At 56.4% G+C, this 22,134-nt stretch overlaps 1 protein-coding gene across 2 annotated transcripts in view; it reads right to left on the bottom strand.

The window, feature by feature from the left end:
• The window catches only part of LOC144938254 (electroneutral sodium bicarbonate exchanger 1-like), a 92,533-nt gene extending 79,246 nt beyond the window's left edge, over positions 1-13,287 (bottom strand). The window contains exon 1 of one of the 2 annotated variants that reach the window (XM_078866108.1): positions 12,496-13,287. In XM_078866108.1, the coding sequence (XP_078722234.1) occupies positions 12,496-12,540 (45 nt within the window). In that variant the 5' untranslated portion in view covers positions 12,541-13,287. Of the gene's footprint in view, positions 1-144; positions 405-12,495 lie in introns of those variants that run through there. The other variant, XM_078866109.1, reaches the window with a different exon arrangement.
• Positions 13,288-22,134: the final 8,847 nt, after the last annotated feature.

Raw genomic sequence — 22,134 nt, 5'->3', positions numbered from 1 at the left:
CTACACACACCACACTGCACACGACACATGTGCGTGCGATCACGCGAGCGGTGCAGAACGTCCGGTCTGGATAAAACGCCGGTCGCATCATCATCATCATCGCCACCGCAGCGGTGCGCCGGCGGTCACGCGGGCGGCACTCACCGTGGCGCTGCCGGGATGCAGAGACAGATTCATGGCAGCCGCGGGGACTCCGAGCTCGGAATTACTAGCAGAGCGAATAGAATAACGCGAGATGAGCACAGAGAGAGAGAGACAGAGAGATGAGCAGAGGGAGAGAGAGAGACAGAGAGAGATGAAGAGAGATGAGATGAAGAGAGAGATGAAGAGAGAGATGAAGAGAGAGATGAGATGAAGAGAGAACGAGAGAGAGATAATGTTCCAAGAGCGCTCTGAACAGCGATTGCACCGCACGTGTGCGCGGCGCTGATGAATGATGCAGTGCCCAGCCCCTCCCCTCTGCCCTCTCCAGCCCCTCCCCTCCACCACCCCCAACCTTCCAGGCTTTGGGCGAAATGATGGGGGGTAGGGAGGTGTGGGGGTGGTAGGGAGGTGTGGAGGGTCTCAACGATTCACGCCCTCGCTTGCCGTAGCCAATCAACGCAGAGCATCCCCGCCTACCCACTCGACCTCCACCACAATCAGCACCACCACACCACCAGCACTACCACCCACCACTACCAGCACTACCACCCTCCACCACCACCACCAGCACTACCACCCTCCACCACACCACCAGCACTACCACCCTTCACCACCACCATCACCACACCACCAGCACTACCACCCTTCACCACCACCATCACCACCATCACCAGCACTACCACCCTCCACCACCACCAGCACTACCACCCTTCACCACCACCATCACCACCACCACCAGCACTACCACCCTCCACCACCACCAGCACTACCACCCTTCACCACCACCATCACCACCATCACCAGCACTACCACCCTCCACCACCACCAGCACTGCGGCAGATGAAACAATGGGGGGGAAAGTTTCTTAAATCAGCCCCCCCCCCGCAGCCTCTGGCCGCTCACCACCAGCACCAAAGACAAAGACCCCCCGTGTAGCCTTCACAGACTGTTGGGGCAAGTGCTGTTAGGGAGTAGGACCTGTGAAGGCCACCACGGCACACGAGGGGTGGGTGGCCAGTACCACGCCCGAAATTACTCGTCTGCCTCGTGGCGATGTTTACACACCGCACCAGGTGCTCATTTGAGGCCGAGTCGACCTAGGGGAGGCCCAGGACCCGTTCAGATAATCGTCACTGGGTATTGGCCGTGAGCGGAAATCGAACTCGGGTTGCCAGGTTCGTAGCGCAGCGTCGTGCTAACTGCTGCACCACCGCTCCCCACCACCAACACCGCCACAACCACCACCAACACCACAACCACCACCACCAACACCACCACCACCACAACAACCACCACCAACACCACAACAACCACCACCAACACCACAACCACCACCACCAACACCACCACCACAACAACAACCACCACCAACACCACAACCACCACCAACAGCACAACCACCACCAACAGCACAACCACAACAACCACCACCAACACCACAACCACCACCACCACCAACACCAACACCACCACCACAACAACCACCACCAACACCACAACAACCACCACCACCACAACAACCACCACCAACACCACCACCACAACAACCACCACCAACACCACAACCACCACCACCACCAACACCACCACCACAACAACCACCACCAACACCACAACAACCACCACCACCACAACAACCACCACCAACACCACAACAACCACCACCAACACCACAACCACCACCAACAGCACAACCACCACCAACAGCACAACCACCACCAACAGCACAACCACCACAACCACCACCAGCAGCAACAACAGCGGCGGCGGCGAGGCCCCGAAGAAAGTCAAGATTGGCTCCGACGCCCTTGACATTGATAAGTGAACCTCCGCTCCTGCTCATGTGCTGCCCTCTAGAGGCCCGTGGCCTCCCCCTGCCCACAGCCGCCCGCGCTGTCGGCTCCCGGGCCGAGCCCCACAGCCCACAGACTCCTCGCCTCTCGCCCTCTGCGACGCGGAAACCGCCGGCTGTGTGTGCAGACGCATCGAGACGTCGTGCAGCAACAGGGCTGTGTGTGCAGACGCGTCGATACGTCGTGCAGCAACAGGGCTGTGTGTGCAGACGCATCGAGACGCCGTGCAGCAACAGAGCTGTGTGTGCAGACGCATCGAGACGTCGTGCATCAGCAGGGCTGTGTGTGCGGACGCATCGAGACGCCGTGCAGCAACAGGGCTGTGTGTGCGGACGCATCGAGACGCCGTGCAGCAACAGGGCTGTGTGTGCGGACGCATCGAGACGTCGTGCAGCAGCAGGGCTGTGTGTGCGGACGCATCGAGACGTCGTGCAGCAGCAGGGCTGTGTGTGCGGACGCATCGAGACGCCGTGCAGCAGCAGGGCTGTGTGTGCGGACGCATCGAGACGTCGTGCAGCAGCAGGGCTGTGTGTTCGGACGCATCGAGACGCCGTGCAGCAACAGGGCTGTGTGTGCGGACGCATCGAGACGTCGTGCAGCAGCAGGGCTGTGTGTGCGGACGCATCGAGACGCCGTGCAGCAACAGGGCTGTGTGTGCGGACGCATCGAGACGTCGTGCAGCAACAGAGCTGTGTGTGCGGACGCATCGAGACGCCGTGCAGCAACAGGGCTGTGTGTGCGGACGCATCGAGACGCCGTGCAGCAACAGGGCTGTGTGTGCGGACGCATCGAGACGTCGTGCAGCAGCAGGGCTGTCTGTGCGGACGCATCGAGACGCCGTGCAGCAACAGGGCTGTGTGTGCGGACGCATCGAGACGCGGTGCAGCAACAGGGCTGTGTGTGCGGACGCATCGAGACGTCGTGCAGCAGCAGGGCTGTGTGTGCGGACGCATCGAGACGCGGTTCCCGATCCACTTTGTTACGACATCGTCGTCGTCTTCGTGACGAGGGTTGGTGGGGGGGGTGGATCGTGGTGATCGGGGGTACAGGACGTGCGTGACGGGCATCGTGGACACGGGAGTGCTTCACCCACCGATAGTTGGACTCTCGCGGCTGAGTTTAAACTAAACTGTTGTCTTGTGGTGGTTGTTGTTGTTTGACTTGCATCCCACTGGGATTTTTGCACAGTGTTGGTGTACGGTGCTTTTTCTGCAATATTTTGCTGTCTTTTCTTGGATTTTCTGTTTGCACTTAGTCACTTTAAGATGTTTTCTTGTTCATGTTTTTGTTTTCTGTTTGTTGCGGTTGCACCCGATTCAAGAGCCGAATGGCTCACAAGGCTATACCTAATACATGAACTTGAACTTGAGACGTCGTACTCAATGCTAAACGCTGCGGGGTTTCTCTCTAAGACACAACCGGTGGCTGTTTGCCTCCAACTCGTTCCGCACGCACATGGCAATAACAACGGCGTGGTTGTCGATTTGCTATCGGCGCTGTTGTTCCGATAGCGCAGGGCGATCACCACGAAGAGAGATTGCTGCCGCTGTTTCACAGACGCAGCGTGCGGTGGGTTCACAGTAGGGGGCGATGTTGCTGATGCTGCTGCTGCTATTTGTAATCTCTATCGAGTAATATTTCAGTGTCACTTTTACAAATTTGCAAAATTTGGATCGTGGCCTCCTCTCTCCATATGACGTCAACATGGCTTCTAACGTCCGATGCGAAGCAGACGGCGCGTTGGTGTTTAAGGGTTGTTATCACACCGCAGTGATAACCAGGGCGGCCTGCCGGATGGGAACCGCGACTCCCACCCCACACCACCCCCTCTGCAACAACGAGCGGCGTCACCGCCAAAGCAGATCACAAAGACAAACACGTGACTGAGATGAGAAGATGAAACGCTGAGCCGAGTTATGGGCCCTGTGGGGAAGCCGTCGTGATTGTGTGTGCTTCTTCCCACGCGATTTATGCAGCAATCTCCTACTCACGGGAAGCAGGAGGGGGGGGCTTATGATCATCAATTCGTCGCTCGCCACCGGTGGAGTAAGGTCAATTGGATCTGGAGTCCGGTTCGGTGTGGATGACGTAGCACGCTCGCCACACAGACCGTGGGCTTTTCATCATCGTCGTCATTATTGTTGTTGTTATTCACAATAATTGCAACTCGTAGGGCGCCGCCGTCGACGCCGCAAGGTATTAGCTCGCCCAGGAAGAGCGAGAGAGAGAGAGCGCGACTCAGAGCCGCGAGGAACCGCAGACGAGCGGGAAGGCAGCAGCGGCAGCAGCCACGTGATCAACTGCCACCAAATTCCCCCACAACCACCACCACCCCACCAAGCTCCGCGGTCCTCTACGTGTGAAGGTGTTTATCGGACAACTGATGAGTGTCCACGTGTCGGGCGAAACCGCAGCAACCCGGAGATAAAACCACGCGCGCGAGGGGGCCACGTGCTTGAGTGGGCCGCAGACGGAGCAGGTGGAGTCCACGTGGCGCTGTGCCGCCTTCTCCTGGCGAGGCGTCGGGGTACGGGCACCTCGTGGACGCCCGCGGGGAGGGAGTCGCGCAGCCCCCGTCTCTGTGGCGATCCACTAACCCTCCTCGCCGCTGCCTCCAGAGTGCTGGGCTGCGGCCGTGCGCGCCGCTGCCGTCCGGCTGCTGGATGAGCGCTTCGCTACTCCGTAGTCATCTCTTTGGGGTGCCGCAAAGCAACAATCCACCCGGCGCCTGCACACATCGCTCCATCTGGCGCGTCCCTTCCCTCCCTTGGCTGCCACTCCATCCTTAGTCTCGGACACAGACGCGCCCTGCCCCAGCCCAATAACGAGCTAACCGCTACGCCAGGCTCCCCACACACTGCCACGAGCACACACCACACACCACCCACGCCCTACACACACCCTACACACACCACACACACACACCACACACACTCTACACACACCACCACGCATACCACACACCACACACACCACACACACCACCCACACCCTACACACACCACACACTACATACACCCTACACACACCACACACACCCACGCCCTACACACACCCTACACACACCACACACACACACCACACACACTACCCACACCCTACACACACCACACACACCCACCCCACACACACCACACACACACACGCCCTACACACACACCACACACACCCACGCCCTACACACACCATACACACACACACACCACACACACACGCGGCACGGTGTCGCTGTCGCGTGCGCGAGCAGTAACCGCACCGGGTCCCGTGCCAGCCACCCCGAACGCCAGCACTGGTGGAGCTCACACGTGACCACTGCATGCCACCTGTGGCAATGAACCAGCACATTCACCGACATGACGCTACAGATGTAATTTGTGTCGTCGTCGTTTTTAAGCAACACTCGGTGCCGCCAAATAGCTGCAGGGTTGTTGGGAGTTTTGTTTCCTCACCACTGATTTTGGTCTTTTCGAGAGGTCAATGATCCCCTTGAACTTGCCCGTTCGTGTCCCGTGGAGGACACGCGGCCCACGCACCCACGGTAGAGGTGTCCGCCGGGGGTGTCCCGGGTGCTGTGGCCCTACACTGCCTATCTCCCGGCGCGGCAGCTGAATCAATGGTGCAAGTTTATTCAACCCCCCCCCCCCCCGCCAGACCCTCTCCGACTCGGTCCACTCAGCGGCGTACGGGTAAATGGGCTCGCCACAGTTCGTCTATCGGCAGGTGCCATGTGGTGGGGTAAAGTGTGGGTACTTGCACCTCTTCCAAGGCTTCTGGTCAGCGTGGAAGAGTAGAGAAAATACATTCCAGAGAGGGGCTCTGTAGAGGTCCCTCCAGTGGAGGTACTTCCACCAGCAGTAGCGTGAGCGAGCCATTGCAGGGCTGCGCCTTTATATTGTACTCTGTGTGAGGCCGTGATGGGAACGCGTTAATCACAGAATCGGAATCTTTATCAGAGTCTTTATTTATCCTGGAGAAATCCTATGAGCTATGACGATCTTTTATTTCACAGTATAATGTCACGTGCAAGTGCACAGCCTCGAAAGGCGACCGACCGCGTGTCGTGGCCCTGTAGAGTCGCATCCGTGGGTCTCTGGGCGAGTCCGTGGGTCTCTCTGTGGATAGGTCTCGTTGTGGCCATGTGAGTCTCTGGGCGAGTCCGTGGGTCTCTCTGTGGATAGGTCTCGATGTGGCCATGTGGGTCTCTGGGCGAGTCCGTGGGTCTCTCTGTGGATAGGTCTCGTTGTGGCCATGTGGGTCTCTGTGCCAGTCTATGGGTGCTATAGTGAACCAGCCTATGGCTCTCTAAAAACAAACACTCACCGCCGTCGTCACGAACACGGTCTTTTAAACAAACAAACAAAAAACCATACGGGTGTAGTGAGACAACGTGTCGAGCAGTGACAAAGATAGAATGACCGTGAAAAACTAAATGAAGCAACGAGACCGTACGAAGACGAACTCGGAAAATAAAAACACAGCCACTCACTCGACTGGCGGTGATTCAGGAGTGAGATGGCAGCAGAGAAACGTCGTGATTTATGTTATTTTATACCTACGTGACTTTAGTGAGATACCAGTAGAGACACCGCAGAGACGTGGTGAGATGAGAGCAGAGAGATGCAGAAGAGACGACGATGAGAGAGAATAGCACGGTTGTGTTCATCATCTTGTTATGTGTATCGGGACTACAATGTGTGTTGATGTTTGACGCGACCCAATTCATTCACCAACCCGGGGCCCCTTGAGCTACTCGGGGCCCGTGAGCTCCGTTTGCTTTGCCTTGCGGCGCCACTCGCGGTTGGCGAAGTCGCCGTTGAATGAGTCTGCAATGTTCCTGATTACTCTTCAATCCCGTAGGGAACCTGACGGATCAATCACCCTCGCTCGCTCAACACCCTCTCCGCTGTCCGTCGTGATCCCACATCACCGCTGACGCTCCTTCAATTCACGCCACGTCGTTTTACTGCCGGGAACACAAAAGGCTGCGTGGCAGCGAATTAGCCGCCAGGGTGCATCGTGACCTCGTGCAGAGATTGAGTCTGTGAGTGATAGTGTGAGTGGAGTTTGTATATTATCCTGGCCAGCCACAACTGTACACGAACAAGCTCTCCACGCCATGGAGATGAGGATGCTCAGATGGAGCCTCGGACTCACTCGATGGGATCGTGTCATGAACGAAGACGTTCGGAAGCGACTTGGTGTGGCCCCCATTGCGGACAAGATGCTTGAGGCAAGGCTTCGGTGGTTCGGCCATGTGATGCGAAGTGAAGAGTCATCAGTGGCCAAGACTGCCGTGCGTATTGAGCCAGAGGGCCGCCGTCCACGCGGACGTCCGAAGAAGCGATGGATGATGGATCGAATAAAGGAAGACGTGAAGACGGTCAACGCATCCCCCGAAGATACCCTGGACCGAGCCAAATGGAGAAGACAATGCCGAAAAGCGGACCCTGCGCCACAGCGGGAACAACGCTAGGAAGAAGAAGGTCTGCAAAGAGTGAATGTGAGTGTGTGACTGATAGTGTGAGTTAGTGGAGTTTGTATATTCTCCCACTTGTTCTGCATGGGAAATTGCCTCCCCATACCGAGTGGAAATGAGGTCACGTGAAGGGATTGCAGATGTAGTTCTGCGATATCCGCTTCTGCGGGCCGCTTCTCTCACACGAAGGACCGCACACGGCTCCCAGAGAGTTCCGAACGGATTCTTGGTCCCGTGACGCGGCATCGATAGCAGCGCTATCCGGACAACCCAAGCCGGTGCCATACCAACACGTGACCCTCCACTCGCACAGATTCTCGGTGCATCGTCCACCGCCGGCGACCACTCGGCGAACTTGATCACGACCGCTTTTTTTCATCCGCGCAAATTCGCCTCCTCTCCATCACAAAGCGGCGACTTTCTGCAGACAACGGCGCTCTCGCGGGATTATCGCGAGGGCCGCGTCTCAACTCGAGCCCTCAACGCGTCCGCATCTCAGCATCCATCACATCCCGACGCGGAACAGGTCAAGGAACAAGCCACGCACGACTGGGTCATTACTGAATTAGCCACGACGGTGAAAGTCAACGCGTTAAAAATACTCCATGTCTCGCCTCTGCTATTTTTCTCCCCTTCAAAAAATATTACCTCCCGGCTACATGCATTAATTAGGTGTTGCTTGTTACCAGCATTAATTGCATTTCGACTAAAATTAGACCGCGCAGACCGCGACACGTGACCGACGTGAGATAATGACGTCTGGGATTGTCACAGGCGCGCGTGAGGGCGTCGGTGGCCCCGGGACATCTCGCCGACGGGCAGCGCCCTGGCGACGTCGTCCACGCCGAGCTGCTCGTGCATGGATGGCCGTGCTTTCGTACGGGTCCAAGCCGAGCGGGCGTCTCCACTTGCTTCAATGAAGGTCTCTTAGCCGACCGAAGCCTCTCGCCTGCGGCTGCACTCACTGCTGTGACCTGCAAGGCGGTGCGAGTCATGCGCGTTGCCATCGCACGCACGCACGCCTCTCTCAACCTTCTCCGGCCCTCCTGGACTGACCCGCTCTTCCCTGATCTCCCCCATGGCCTTCCCTTGCATGCAACAATTGATTGGTTTATGTACACACAGACCTTCCCTGGAATCCAGAGTGTCATTGGTTCTTCGTCATCTCTGATCATTATTGGCCTTCCCTGACCTTCCTTGACCTTCCCCGACGCACCAACATTTCTTAGTCTTTCACAATCTTCCAACCACTATTGGTGCTCCAACGGTAGACTTCCCCAGCAAACTGGCCTGCCCGAATCTTCCGTGGCCGTGCCATGACCTTCCTTGACCTTCCACTGGCGCAACAACCTTCCCTGGCCTTCCTTGACCTTCCTTGATCTTCACGGTCACGCCACGAGGGCCCTTCCCGGGCAATGCGTCTGCGTGGCCGTCTCGGAAAGGTCCCCTCGTTCCACGTCCCCAGACGAGCGAGCGGGCGAGCGAAGGAGCGCCACGTCTCCTGACACGCGGAGGCGGTGGCCTCATCAATATTCCAGGCACTGCCTCCTGCAGCAGGAGCCCCCCCCATCCACCCACCGCCTCCCCGCCCCCCGCCGCGTCCGCCGCTCAGGCACCGACGCCACGGCACGTGCACAACATTCACCGCCATCGCCGCCACTCCGAAGCCATTATTCGCTCCAAAAATTACATTTTATTGTGAAGTTTTTTTTCTTTTCTTTTTGATAATCCAAGCGATTCCGCAGCGCTGCTCGTTCGTACAAATGCAAAGTGTCTTCACCCCCCCCCTCCTTCCCTTACACCCCCCCCCCCTTCTCCGGCACCCAGTCAACATCCCACGAGCGAACCTTTTCACGCAATGCCTTTTGCACAACAAATCCGACATTGAAGACGTCGTCGAGTCGAGTGACGGAGACTTCGCCTCGAGTCAAATCGTCCGCAATCTGCCGGATCTCTCGGCGGAACAGCGGAAAGTCACGATTGGATTGCACAGCACTTCTATGTTACCGTTGTACGTTCTCACGCCTTCGCCAATCAGCGGCGGAGCAGCCTTGGTGAAGTATGGTCACGTAACCCCCCCCACGCGACCCGCACAAGACGAGGAGGTGGGAGGGTGGGGAGGGTGGGGAGGGTAGGGATGGTGGGGAGGGCCTTCGTCCAGCAGCGGATTGAGAGAAATTGCTTCAGCATCAAGTCGACCGAGTGTGGCGTCACGGAATGAGCGAGCCACCTCGACGCGCGTCTGGGTGTCTGCTTCGGCGAGCGCTGCCAGCGACGACTTGGCTACAGAAGGGGGTCTCGGGAATTACTGGGGGGGGGGGGGGGGGTGAGACGCGCTGGCAATGCCCCAATGCCCGGGCGTTTCAAATCCGGGCTCACACTCGGGTGGTTGAAACCGTTTTTTTTTATTGCATTACCGCTTACCGTATGGGAAAAACAGGGAAAAATCGGTTACTGGTTTGACGCACAGATTTAAATGTTCAGCAAGAAGCATAGCATGGTTATTACTTCTTGAACTGACACACAGAGGAGGGCTTCACCGTGGTGTAATGGTAGCACCACACGTGACTTGCAACCCAGAGTGCTCCGGTTCGATTCCATCTCCCGGAGCGGCAGTCGTCCCAATGATACAAGTTTCAATCAGTCAATTGATTTCTAAACTTCCACTAGAATAGGAAATAGATTCTGAAAACGGTTACCGGTTTCGCCCATTACAACCCTAATCCACAACAGATCAATGCATTGCGCAGCTTAGTTGCGTGCAATTTGATTGCACGCAACTAAGCACGCAATCAAGCTGCGATCAATTGCACAGCCGGTTGCTCATAGTGCGGACGGACAGACTCGACTTTCAAGTATCGCTCTGCTCGGCGATCTGAAGCGACGCGCTTCGAGGCGAGCTGCACGACGATCGACTCGTTACGATTCCGAATGAGCGCGTCGCGCAACTGCTCGCTCCGAAGTGGACAAAGCGGCCGCGGGCGTTTGCGTTGCGCGACCGCCCGCCCGGACGCCCATCGTTCTCGGCGCGACCGCGGTGCCGCTGGACCGCACGTCGCTATCCAATCAATCGGCAAGCGCATCCGGTGGTGAACTCGCGCGGCCAAGAGCCCAACTCTCAGAGCGACGAGTGGAGCTCATCCGCCCGGTTCGTCGCAACATCGTGAGATGTGGCTGCGGCATGGAGAGGGGAGCTCCCTCGTCCAGCAGTGGATTGAGCATGGCTGATAATCGTGATGATCGGAGTAAGGATGAGACACGGGATTAAACGGTTCCAAAAAAGTATCTAATCTGGACGAAACACCGACTCAGTGATTGGGGGGAGGGGGGTAACACCTGCAACTCCGCACAGATGAATCCAACAATCCATTGCTGTAAACTGCCAAATCTCCTGGCCGCCTCGACGCTCCGATTAGCCCGCACCGCGTCAAAAAGGAGGCGCGCATGAAACCAACATCGCAAGATCCATATCCATCGATTACATTTCGTCGCCTCTTTGCAGTGCAGCGCGTTGCCAAGTGGAACGAGTAAACATGCACCGCCGCGTGAACACAGCTGCCGGAGAACCTCGTTAGCGGGGGGAGCGCTCGCTCCCTACACGTGGACACCTGCTGCTGCTGCTGCTGCTGCTGCTGCTGCTGCTGCTACTGCTGCTACTGCTGCTACTGCTGCTGCTGCTACTGCTGCTGCTACTGCTGCTGCTGCTACTGCTGCTGCTGCTACTGCTGCTGCTACTGCTGCTGCTGCTGCTACTGCTGCTACTGCTGCTGCATCAGCCGCCCCCCACGGGATTGTTAGGACACATCCCGATCCCCCAACTCAGAACGCTGCGAGCCGCGCCTGTGCACACCTGTGCACACCTGTGCACACCTGTGCACACCTGTGCACACCTGTGCACACCTGTGCAACTAAGCACACCTGTGCACGCCTGTGCACGCCTGTGCGCGAACAGCTTATGACCAAATCGACCGAAACGCGCACTTCAATAGTCGGAAGCTAAGCAGGCGTTTGAGCCTGGTTCGTACTCGGATTGGGAGACTGCATGCAGGGAATAATAACCAACGGGTTGTGTAGGTTTGGGCTGCGAAATGGCAGTACAGCAATGGATTATTGAATCTATCTGTGCGGAGTTTTGAGTGTGTGTGTGCGTGTCACGCCCTGCTACTACGTGGTAGGGCTGTCTGGTTTGCTCTCACACGGAGTGCAACTTTCATTAATCATGGAATTCGTGGCCAAACATCCCAATGCAGCAGCAGCACCCGCATCATCATCACCATGAGCCATGTTTAATCCACTGCTTTTAATCCACCTCCCCAAGCCACCGCCGCCATCCCTCGCGCTCCCGCGACGTAACAATCCACCCAGCACCTGCGTGCCACCTGATTTCACCGCTCCATCTCCTCTCATCAATAGAAAGCGTGTGCTACGAAGAAGGGTCATTGCTCGAAATGTCGCCTATGATATACCTTGATCGAGCCCCGTGGAGAGAGAGAGAAATCAATATCAGACGGCTATTCCCTCCTTCCCTGAGCTGCGACCGCTGCCACACGGGAGCAGAATTGACACCAGCGAGTGGCAGGATACAGACGCCCCAAGAGAATGCTCACAGCTGTAACACGGCAACAGCAACAACAGCAGCTAGAGTAGTAAGACACACTGTTGCGGGCCGCGGTAGTGCGCAGTTGTGAGATCACTCCCCCATGAAGTCGGCCACCTGCGTTCGATCCCCGGCCACGGACGGCTAACGACATCGATGGCGAGTGATGTCTGACCGGGCGTCCCCCCCTCCTCGAACCCAAGGCAATGTTGTACTGTACTATACCCCAACGTCTATGCTCCCCGTGTTCGGCAAACCCCGACTGATCGGCGGCGTGGCGAAGCATGGGCAAACGATACGCGGCAGCAGTGGCTCGGACAAAAGGAGTTGTGATTATAATCATCATTTTAAACACGTCGCGTATCATAATGCAACAACAGTAGTCGTGATGACGATGATGGTGGTGGTGGTGGTGATTGCGTTACCGTTGGCAGAAGCGGCTGCATTTGCGCTCCCTTGTCCTCGTCCATTGCCGGCGAGAGAGGCGCGGGGTGGGGGTCGCCCTGCGATGTTCAGCCGGTGGTGCTCACCCCGGATGTGCGATGGTCACTTTGTGGTGGTCACTCTGTGCTGGTCGCTGGGTGCTGCTGCTCACTGCCGCAATGTTCGCGCGTCGCACTCGTCGTGTGCACGCGGGGCTCTCCGCGTCTGCGTCTCCGAGGCGACGGTGAAGCTCGCGGCGAAACGAGGGGGCGGGGGGGGCAGCTCGGTCAGAGGCTCCCTCGCCGGTCGCTCTGTCGACTCCGCGAGGCGCCGAGACTCCTAATCGCCTCGCCACGACGCTATCCACGCGTCGTCTCCTCCTCCACCGCTTCCGGAAACGCCATGTATGGAGTGAGGCACGCGGGGCTATCGCGACTCAATAGAGACGTGCCCGCGGTGGTGATGGTGATGACGGTGGTGATGGTGGTGATGTTTTTTCATGAATCGCAACCTCGTGCGCGTCTCGCCGCCAGCCGGGTCACGGCGCACGGCGACCGGGCGCACCCAACGCGCGCGTCCGCGTTGCGCAATCGCCGCTGCTGCCACTGCCCCTGCTGCTGCTACTGCTGCCGCTACTGCTGCTGCTACTGCTGCCGCTACTGCTGCTGCCACTGCCGCTGCCGCGTGCAATGAACGCGGCCGCGTGGGTGGCCGCGCTTTGTTGGCATCGACGCGCGATTGCGCACGCCGTATCTCGATCGCCCCACTGGGGGATCGCGTCCCGCCGCGAAAACAAACAACAACGACAACAACAACAAGCAGGTGCACTCACTCTGCACGCTGCGCAGGGCTTTGTAATCTGAGCCCCCTCTCTCCCCTGCTCCCTCTCATCGTCACCAAACTCCTGCCCCCACGTTTCACGTCTCATTTCCACCCTCCTGATCCTCCTCCCTCCTTCCATCCCGCGCACTCCACGGCGAGCAGCGTGAGCGTGGCCAGGAGCCGTGAGAAGCGCGGGACAAAGACGGTGGTGGTGGTGGGGGGGGGGGGCTGATCGCTGTTATCTCGCACAAAGCTGCCCCCCACTCGCCCCCCCACTCGCTCACGCACGGATCGCGGCTCCCAGCCCAGTGACTGTAACGCAGCAGGTGTCTTGTGGTCACCTTGTGGTCACCGCGACCCCCACTCCTCGCTACAGCGCTCGCCCCCCCCCCCAGCCCCCCCAGCCACACCACTTAACATCATCTCATAACACCACTGCCCCCCTCCATCCCACCCAACTCACGCAGCCCCCCACCCCCAATCGCCCACCTAGCCACGTCAACCCACATCCAGCAGCCCGTGCCCCGCTAAGGCCACTTTGCTGCTGCTGCTACTGAGCGATTCGACTGCTGCTGCTGCTACCGCTGCTGCTGATGACGATGGCGCGACTGATCTGGCCACACCGCTACTGCTGCTGTTCTTTCAGATGCTGCGACTGCTGCTGCTACTGCAGCTGCCGACACTTCTACAGCGTAAATCAGCGGCGTCTCAGCGGGCGAAGAGCGCTTGGCTACGTGCCGAGCTCCAACAATTGTCCTTCATTCATTCAATCGAGCGATTTATTCATTTAATTATTAACTAACTCCTTAACGCGTGCATTCAAATATGCATGCATCAATACGGTGAAATCCCGTGCATTCATTCGTTGAATACGTGATGATGCTCCATCACGCGTGAACCCAGCCACTCACGAATTAATTAACTAATCGGTTAATTCATTCACGAGCCCGTTCGTTCATTAACTCGCATGCACGATTCTGAAGCACGACGCTCGTGAAACCAACGAATTGATTCACTCGCGAATGCATCGACGTATCAACTCACTCGTGCATTCACTCATTCGCCGACTCGCTCGCAGGCGTGCTGATGCTGCTGCTGCCGCTGTTGCTGCAGAGCGCGCTGCTCGTGCATTCACGCCCCCCACGCTGCCAGGAGCTGCAGTGCAGTCCTCGTAGGTAGTGAGTGACTCATTCATTCATTCATATATTCATTCACTCGCTCATTAACCCGCAGGCGTGGCGCTGCTGCAGAGCAATCATGAACCAACTCATTCATTTATCAAACGCTAATGCATTCATTTGTTTCAACCGCCCGCATTGTGTCCAGAATGCATTCATTCGCTCATGAATGTATCAACTCATTCATGAACTCATTCCTTTACTCATTCGCACGCGCGCTGCCACAAAGCGGCGTTGACTCTCTGCGTCCGTTGCAGTCCAGGATCAGACTCAGCCGTCCCGTCACTCCCTCTGCTCGTGACTCACGGACTCCCTCTCCTCTCTGTCAAACATCACCCGCACGAGGCTTTTCCATACCGCGGATTGAGAGATGCGGTCGCAATTTAGAGGCGGCTACGTCAATCCACAACGGCGTTGTTGTTGTTGTTGTTGTCATTGTTGTTGTTGTCATTGTACCTGCGGTGGGGCAGTGGTTATTGTTGTTGTCATTGTTGTTGTCGTTGTACCTGCGGTGGGGCAGTGGTTATCATTGTTGTTGTTGTTGCTGCGCTTGGTTACCCAAAGCCTCATTGAGTCTCAAGACTCGCTTTCAGGAGGACCCTGCCTGCAGGCGTTACGGCAGTGGGGGGGGGGGGCGATGCTGCTGCTGCTGTTGCTGCTGCAGCATCGCGGCTACGAAGCCCGCACCTGAGTTCGAACCCCGGCCACGGCTAACATCAGTGGCGAATTACATCACCAACCCGCACAGACCAAGGTGGTGAAGTATGGTCAACCACATGACCGAAACGACGTGGGGGAGGGGGGGCGGTAGGGGCCGTCCATAAATGACGTCACGCACCTAGGGGGGGGGGCGGGTCAGTCACATCAAAATGCGCAACTTTAAATAAATATAGAATTATTATAACAACACTAATTGTTATAACAACACTCCTATAACATCAGAGTGCAGCGTCACATTAAATACGCACTACAATGACAATAGTTTAAACGATTTGAAGCATGTTTTATTTTCAAGATGGAAATATGCTTTTGGGGGCGGGGGGAGCAGAGCTTTGTGACGTCATATTTGAGGTGGGGTCTGACTTTTGTGACGCCGTGTGACGAGGGGGGGGGGGGTCAAAAATCGTCCAAAATCGCGTGACGTCATTTATGGACGGCCCCGTAGATGGGGGGTGGGGGGTGGCGCGGGGAAGAGCACTCATCCAGCAGTGGATTGACAATCGGGCTTGCTGTGCGAGCCACTGCAAACGCGGTGTCTGGATGATGCGTGGGGATGCTGCGTCATGTCGACGCTGCTGCTACAGCACGAGGCACTCACGCACAGTGACGTCACCCCTCCCGGCTCGTGACGTCACCTCTCCCGGCTCGCGACGTCACCCCCCCCCCCCGGCTCCTGCTGCACGCGCACGGAGTCAGCCGGCCACGTGCTCGCTTCGCGGCCCATTTATCGAGCGGATCAAACATCGCGCTAATTTGTATATCAAAGCCATTGGTTTTGTTTGTAACATAGCAAAAATAAACTACAAACAGCTGCTGCTGCTGCGTGACTCACACCCGACGCATAATATTAATTGACATTTCTAAAGTGGCGCATTTCATCCGTTGATCCCAGTGCGTCACCGTGCATGGGGAATAAGTAAACAATCATAACCTTACTAAGCTTCAAATCGAGATTTAATCATAGCCTGTAGGGTGAACGGCTAGAACTGGTTGCGGTGTGAAGGCGAGTTTAAAGAGGCGAGTTTGCAAGACCGGCTTAAATATAGCTCGCTATTCCGACGCGTGTGATACTCGATTAATACATTGTGATAACTGCACCGGGCGACGAGTGTGCACATGCAGGCCACTGCAGTGCTGTCACACTCGGGTTGAGCGTAGAGATTCACGCGAGCACTTCGCGTCTCTGCCAAACAGCGGTGGCTAACACCGCTAAGCACCATATTCAAGTTTCAAGTTCATGTATGAGGTATAGTCCTGTGAGCCATTCGGCTCTTGAATCGGGTGCAACCGCAACAAACAAAAACATGAACAAGAAAACATCTTAAAGTGACTATGTGACTAAGTGCAAACAGAAAATCCAGGGGGAAAAAACAGCAAAAATTCCAGAAAAAAGCACCGTACACCAATGCTGTGTGCAAAAATCCCAGTGGGATGCAAGTCAAACAACAACAAGCACAAGACAACTTAGATTAAGGCAATCAGTCTAACTCCGTACTCCAACAAACAAACATGGCCAAACCAAAGAACGTTTTCGAAATCACCAAAATAAAGCCATAAGCAATGTAACAGCGATCATAGAAACTGCGACCGAAATTTCACAATAAACGACATAAACAACATGTACCACCAAACCCTGTAGCCATAGCTGGCTGCATGAGTCACTCCACAACATCATCGCCTCTTGGCCTCCGTTCCATCACCTATAACCCTTCCAGAACTTCCTTCATCAAACGTCTCACCTCTCATCATCACAATCAGTGTGTCCATCGGACCAACTTAGTCAGATCAATGACCGCATTTGTGAATGAGGGGATGAGGAGGGGGGGGGGGGCAGCCCCCACCACCGCACGCGAGGTCAGTGTCGTCAGTGCACGGCTCCTCTGGCAGGCGACACTCGAGCGCCGATGAGCGACGAGGCATCGCGGGCTCTCCACCACAGTCGCAGGCTGCCCTCCGGGCCCCCCAGGGCGTCCTCCGGGCCCACCAGGCCGCCCTCCGGGCCCCCAGGGCGTCATCCGGGCCCCCAGGGCGTCCTCCGGGCCCCCAGGGCGTCCTCCGGCCCCCCAGGCCGCCCTCCGGGCCCCCAGGGCTCGGAGGCCTCGGGTGCCGTGGGCCGCTCGGCAGCACCCCGGGAGGCGCTCCGGACGACCCCAGCTGCAGCTCGCGCGCGGTTCCGCCAACCCCTGACGATGTTCCCAATGCACGCATCTGAGCTTTGCTGGATTGTTCTAAAGTTGCCTTGCTGTCCAAGCCACTTTAGATTATAAGAGCATCGTTTTTGTTTGAATACATCGCTACCTGAATAATCTTTGTACGTTATTCGTGTCATCGTCATCATTATTCTGATTAATACATGAATATAATCGTGGTTTTCGGGTTAGATCGCGATCATCATCATTATTATTGTAATTATTGTTGTTGTGCCAGTGCAGCACCCTCCTAGAAATTAGTCTAGAGACTCTCATCGCCTCCCATCCCCCCTCACCCCCACCCCTCCCATCCCCCACCCCTCCCATCCCCCACCCCTCCCATCCCCCCACCCCTCCCATCCTCAACCCCCACCCCCTCCCATCTCACCTCCCACCCACGCCGCTCCTCATTAAGCGACGCGGGGATATTTGTTGTTGGCCCGGTCCCACGGGAAGGGAAGGCGCGCGGCGTGGCCTCCATCGCCTACATCCCCTCCCGTGATGAGACTGGGGGGTGGGGGGTGGGGTGGGGGAGTTGGAAGTCGACGCCGGTCAGAGACTGCGAGCCCAGCGTGGCCCGCATCGCTCATCTTTATTACTCTGCTTTCATGTTGTTGTTGATTTTATACACAGACCCCGGTTCAATCATGCCACGGTGGCGAGACGTTAACTACCTCGCCTGGTATGCAGGAGGTCGTGGGTTCGATCCCGACCCTGACGTCTGCTGCTGTATATTTGGAGTTTGCGTGTCTCGCTCTCTCTCCCCGTGGACGCGTGGATTTTTCTCTGACTGCTATAAATTACCACGTGATCAGCCACTTAGTTGAGCTGTCATTTGTGGCCAAGTCGATGTTGAAACAGAGCTCAGTGGGGCCTTACCTGGTCAAATAAATAGTTTCGTTTAGAATCGCGAGCCGCTGACAACGCGCGGAACCCAGAAAATCAGCGGCGCGTGTGCCCTCACTAGCGTCGCCGACACGGCCATCGTGAACCCTCTCTGAGCCCGTTGCACAACGGCGGTCGTCACCGCATCATCATCGCGCGCTTTCGGATGCGCTTCTGCGACTCTCATGGAACGCCCTTTCCTTCCGATTGTCGGAAGCCACTGTGAGCTAATGGCACTTTTAAATAATCATCTAGATTGACGAACCAATTTCTTCAAAACTGCCTTTTTGTGTTTAGCTTGTCCTTGCCCCGTGCCTCCGATATTAGCACGGTTGGCTACGTACGGTGCGAAAGAAGTTCAACATACATACGTACACACGTTCATCCACCTGTAATACAGAGTGGGATTCTGCCGAACCCCCCTCGCCCTCCAACATCCCTACCCCTCCCCCCCACGAGTCTTGGGGGGCCTCGTGTCACGGACACGGCGATCTAGAGGCAATCCCCAACAAAAAGTCCCCGGCACATCGATGACGCACGGGGGCTGTTCGATCGCTGAAGAGGACATCGCGGGCTGCGTTCAGTGGGTCGCGGGGCGGGAATCGGGGCGCTGGGAATTGGGAAGCGCTCTCGAGATGTTGAATTTGCGAGACCGAAGAAAGAAGTCGGGAAACCGTTTGAAGTCCCAGCGGAGGTTCCTCGGGGAGCATTGGTGATCGGTCTGAAAACGTTGAGATTTTAAGTTTCAATTTAAAACATTATCTACATATTTTTAATAATACCTCTTATCCATAACATATTTTTTTGGGTTAGATCGCGTGAATATCTAAATGTGTTGTTAACCCCACCACCACCCGACACAGCCAACTAGTAAGGTTTGTCACGTAAACAAAACAAAGGCCAATTCGTTACTAGTACAGCACACCGGTGTGTTGGAGAGGAAACCCACAACATTTACAATTAGAGTACGACGTTTCGTTAGTAATTACAACTAGCATCGGCAGGCGACTGTGATTATTAAATATGTTAATGTTACAACATGGGACATTTTTTTCCCCACTATCAAAAAAGGTTCCATTTTGCCGCAGCTCACCTCGAGCTTTGAATACTCCGATACGTGTGGCAGTGTCCTTGTGCTGTTCGCCTTTCGGCGTCCTCTGGTCTGACACTGGTGAGGCTAGGCCCTAAACAAGGCTGTCTCTGGTGTAGACCAATCAATTTCAAAGACAATGCCATCGATTGTCAGAGCATGTTTTTTGTTTGTATGTGTCGTGGCAGGGTTGGCCACGATCGCCACTCCTCGTAGCCGGCAGTACTGGCTCGGGCCAGTAGAGAGCAGAAGGGAGGCCGGACCTGCTCAACGGTGATGATGGGGGGCAGTTAGCCCAGGCCTCCTAAAACTGTGCATATCTACAAACTATACAGACTAGCTTAGTTTGTAGACACCGCCAGGATTAGTTTGTAGAATAAATGTAGATCATCTATAGAGCCCCATTGTTTCATTGATTTACGCTCGCTAACGAAGCAACGACACCAGGAGGCGACGCTGCTTTGTCTGGAAGATGCCCTCAAGGGACAGATGCATCATAGAACTGCGGAACTCGTCGAGTTCCCACTTGAGTATCGAGAAGTCCGACTCGACCGCCGTCGTGTTGGCGAGCACCGATGCCAACCCGCCGCTGAAAGCGCGGAGGTTGTCGAAACCACTCGGCAGCACATCCCACGCGTCGTTGAATGTCGTCGTGTTGGTGTGCTTGTTGATGGCGTCGTGAATGATCGTGTCCTCCTTGTAGAGCTTGACCAGTTGGCGATGCTCCTCCTCGACCATGTCGACCTTCACAGCTGACCAGAATTTCGTAACATGCACGCGACGCACTGCCAGCACGTCCTTCACGAACACACCAGGACGCATCTTCACGAGCTGAGCGGGCATCACGGGCGCCGCATCCTGGTCGAGAGCTCGATTGGCGTCGTTACGCTCTGCTTTGACGTCGTTGAGACCCGCGATCAGCGTCATCGCATATATCGAGATCTCCTTGACGATCCTCGTCTTGTCGACCTCATTGAGACCCTCGTAGCTCTCCTGCGCAAACGATCCCTGCTCCTCAATGTGGGCAATGATCGCGGCAGACGCGATGCGCATCGACTGATCATGATACGACACGTACGCCTCATCATGATTGTTGACGCCATCAACAATCTCAACACTGAACAAAACGGTGAGCGACCCGATAAGCGACTGAATCTGCTCCTCCTGCTGCGCCATGAGCAGCGACTGGCTCTGGAGCTGGACGAGAGTGACGTTGATGGCGTCGATGGCGGGCGCGAGCGCGTAGGTAAGAACCCACCAATCGGCGGTGGGCAGCTTCGCGGGGTTGTTCTCAGTAGTGTACTCGATCAATGCTCGGCGGTACTGCTTGTAGAACTTGAGCACGTTCCCGAGATTGGCCCATCGGTTAGCCTTCCTGGGGCACTTGACCTTCATCTTGATGATCAGGTTGTTTTGGGCGCGGAGGTACACCGAAAAGTCGTACACGATCTTCATCCAGCTGCCATCGAAGACGCACTCGGCGGATTTCTTGACCACAATATCGATCTGATGAGGCGGACACCAGATTCGAATGACGTCGTTCTCGGCCTCCTTCACAATGAGCATCACCAGCCCCCCATGACGCCCAGTCATCGTATTCTCGCCGTCCGATGAAAAGCCGATCAGCTTGGCGCGCCAGTTGGGGTACAGCGCGTCGAGGAACTTGACGAGCATGCGGAAGATATTCTGAGCAGTGTGACGCTCGAACATAGGGATCGCGACCAGGTGCAGATTGACGAGGAAGCCGCGGCAACAAACGCGGGTGCGCAGGTCGAAGAACGACTGGCCGCGGTGAGTACTGCCGTCGCCAGCCAGAGAGAAGGCCCACACCGATGGATCGTCGATTATCCTGGCGATCATCTGCAGCCCGACGGCCACCAGATCCTGGCATGATCGATGGCAGCAGCCGTTTGACGGAACGACATGCCGACACCGACGTGGTCCATGGCGAGCTCGAAGCGCATCTCGTTCTTGATTGTTGCCGTGTACGTATACGTCCCCGTCTCGATGTTCACTTTCTTGACGAACAGCTTCATCGCGTTGACCTTCTCCTTGGCCTTCTTGGCGGCCTTCTTGGCGATGGCTGCGGCCGCGTCCTCGTCGTCGTTGTCGTCGCCGCTGTCCTCGTCGTCATCGCGAAAGAACAAGTCCCCGATAATTGTCTCAATGATGCTGTTCTGGATCACGTAGTCGATCGACGCGGTCGACAGGTCCATGTAGTTGTGGAGCGTGTTGGTGCGCTTGGCCATGCCGTTGAAGTAGCTCTTCTTCTCATCGGGCGACAGCGTCTGGTAGAGCATCCACGATTCCTTGTGCTGCCCTTCAAGATGGTGGCGGTACTGATGCGGCAGGAACGGCTTCGTGAAGTACTTGATGTCGGTGCGGTTCTTGCGCTTGCGGCCCGAGTCGCCCGTCACCTCGACCACATCACGGCCTTGGTGAACACAGAACAAGCAACGACAGGACTGCGCGCCATTGGCCTCCGTCGTGATGAGCTCCATCCCATACTGAAGGGTGTGTGAGGATTGGAACGGCGTCGCCACTTTCTTCCCTCCCATGTTGCTGCAGTTGCAATGCTCGGTATAACGATGCGGTACGTCTTGCCGCGGATTACGCACCTGCGCACTCCGCGCACTCACTAGTTTGTAGACGCAGCCAGGCTTAGTTTGTAGATATGTGGCGCTATTTATAGCGAATCTACAGTTTTAGGAGGCCTGAGTTAGCCCGAGGCAATCCCTGGGGGGAGCATCGGGACTA

This window comes from Lampetra fluviatilis, chromosome 21 (genome assembly GCF_964198595.1).
Source record: "Lampetra fluviatilis chromosome 21, kcLamFluv1.1, whole genome shotgun sequence".
Classification (NCBI taxonomy): domain Eukaryota; kingdom Metazoa; phylum Chordata; class Hyperoartia; order Petromyzontiformes; family Petromyzontidae; genus Lampetra; species Lampetra fluviatilis.
The sequence above is the reverse complement of the archived record's forward strand: the minus strand, read 5'-3'. Positions and strand labels throughout refer to the sequence as shown.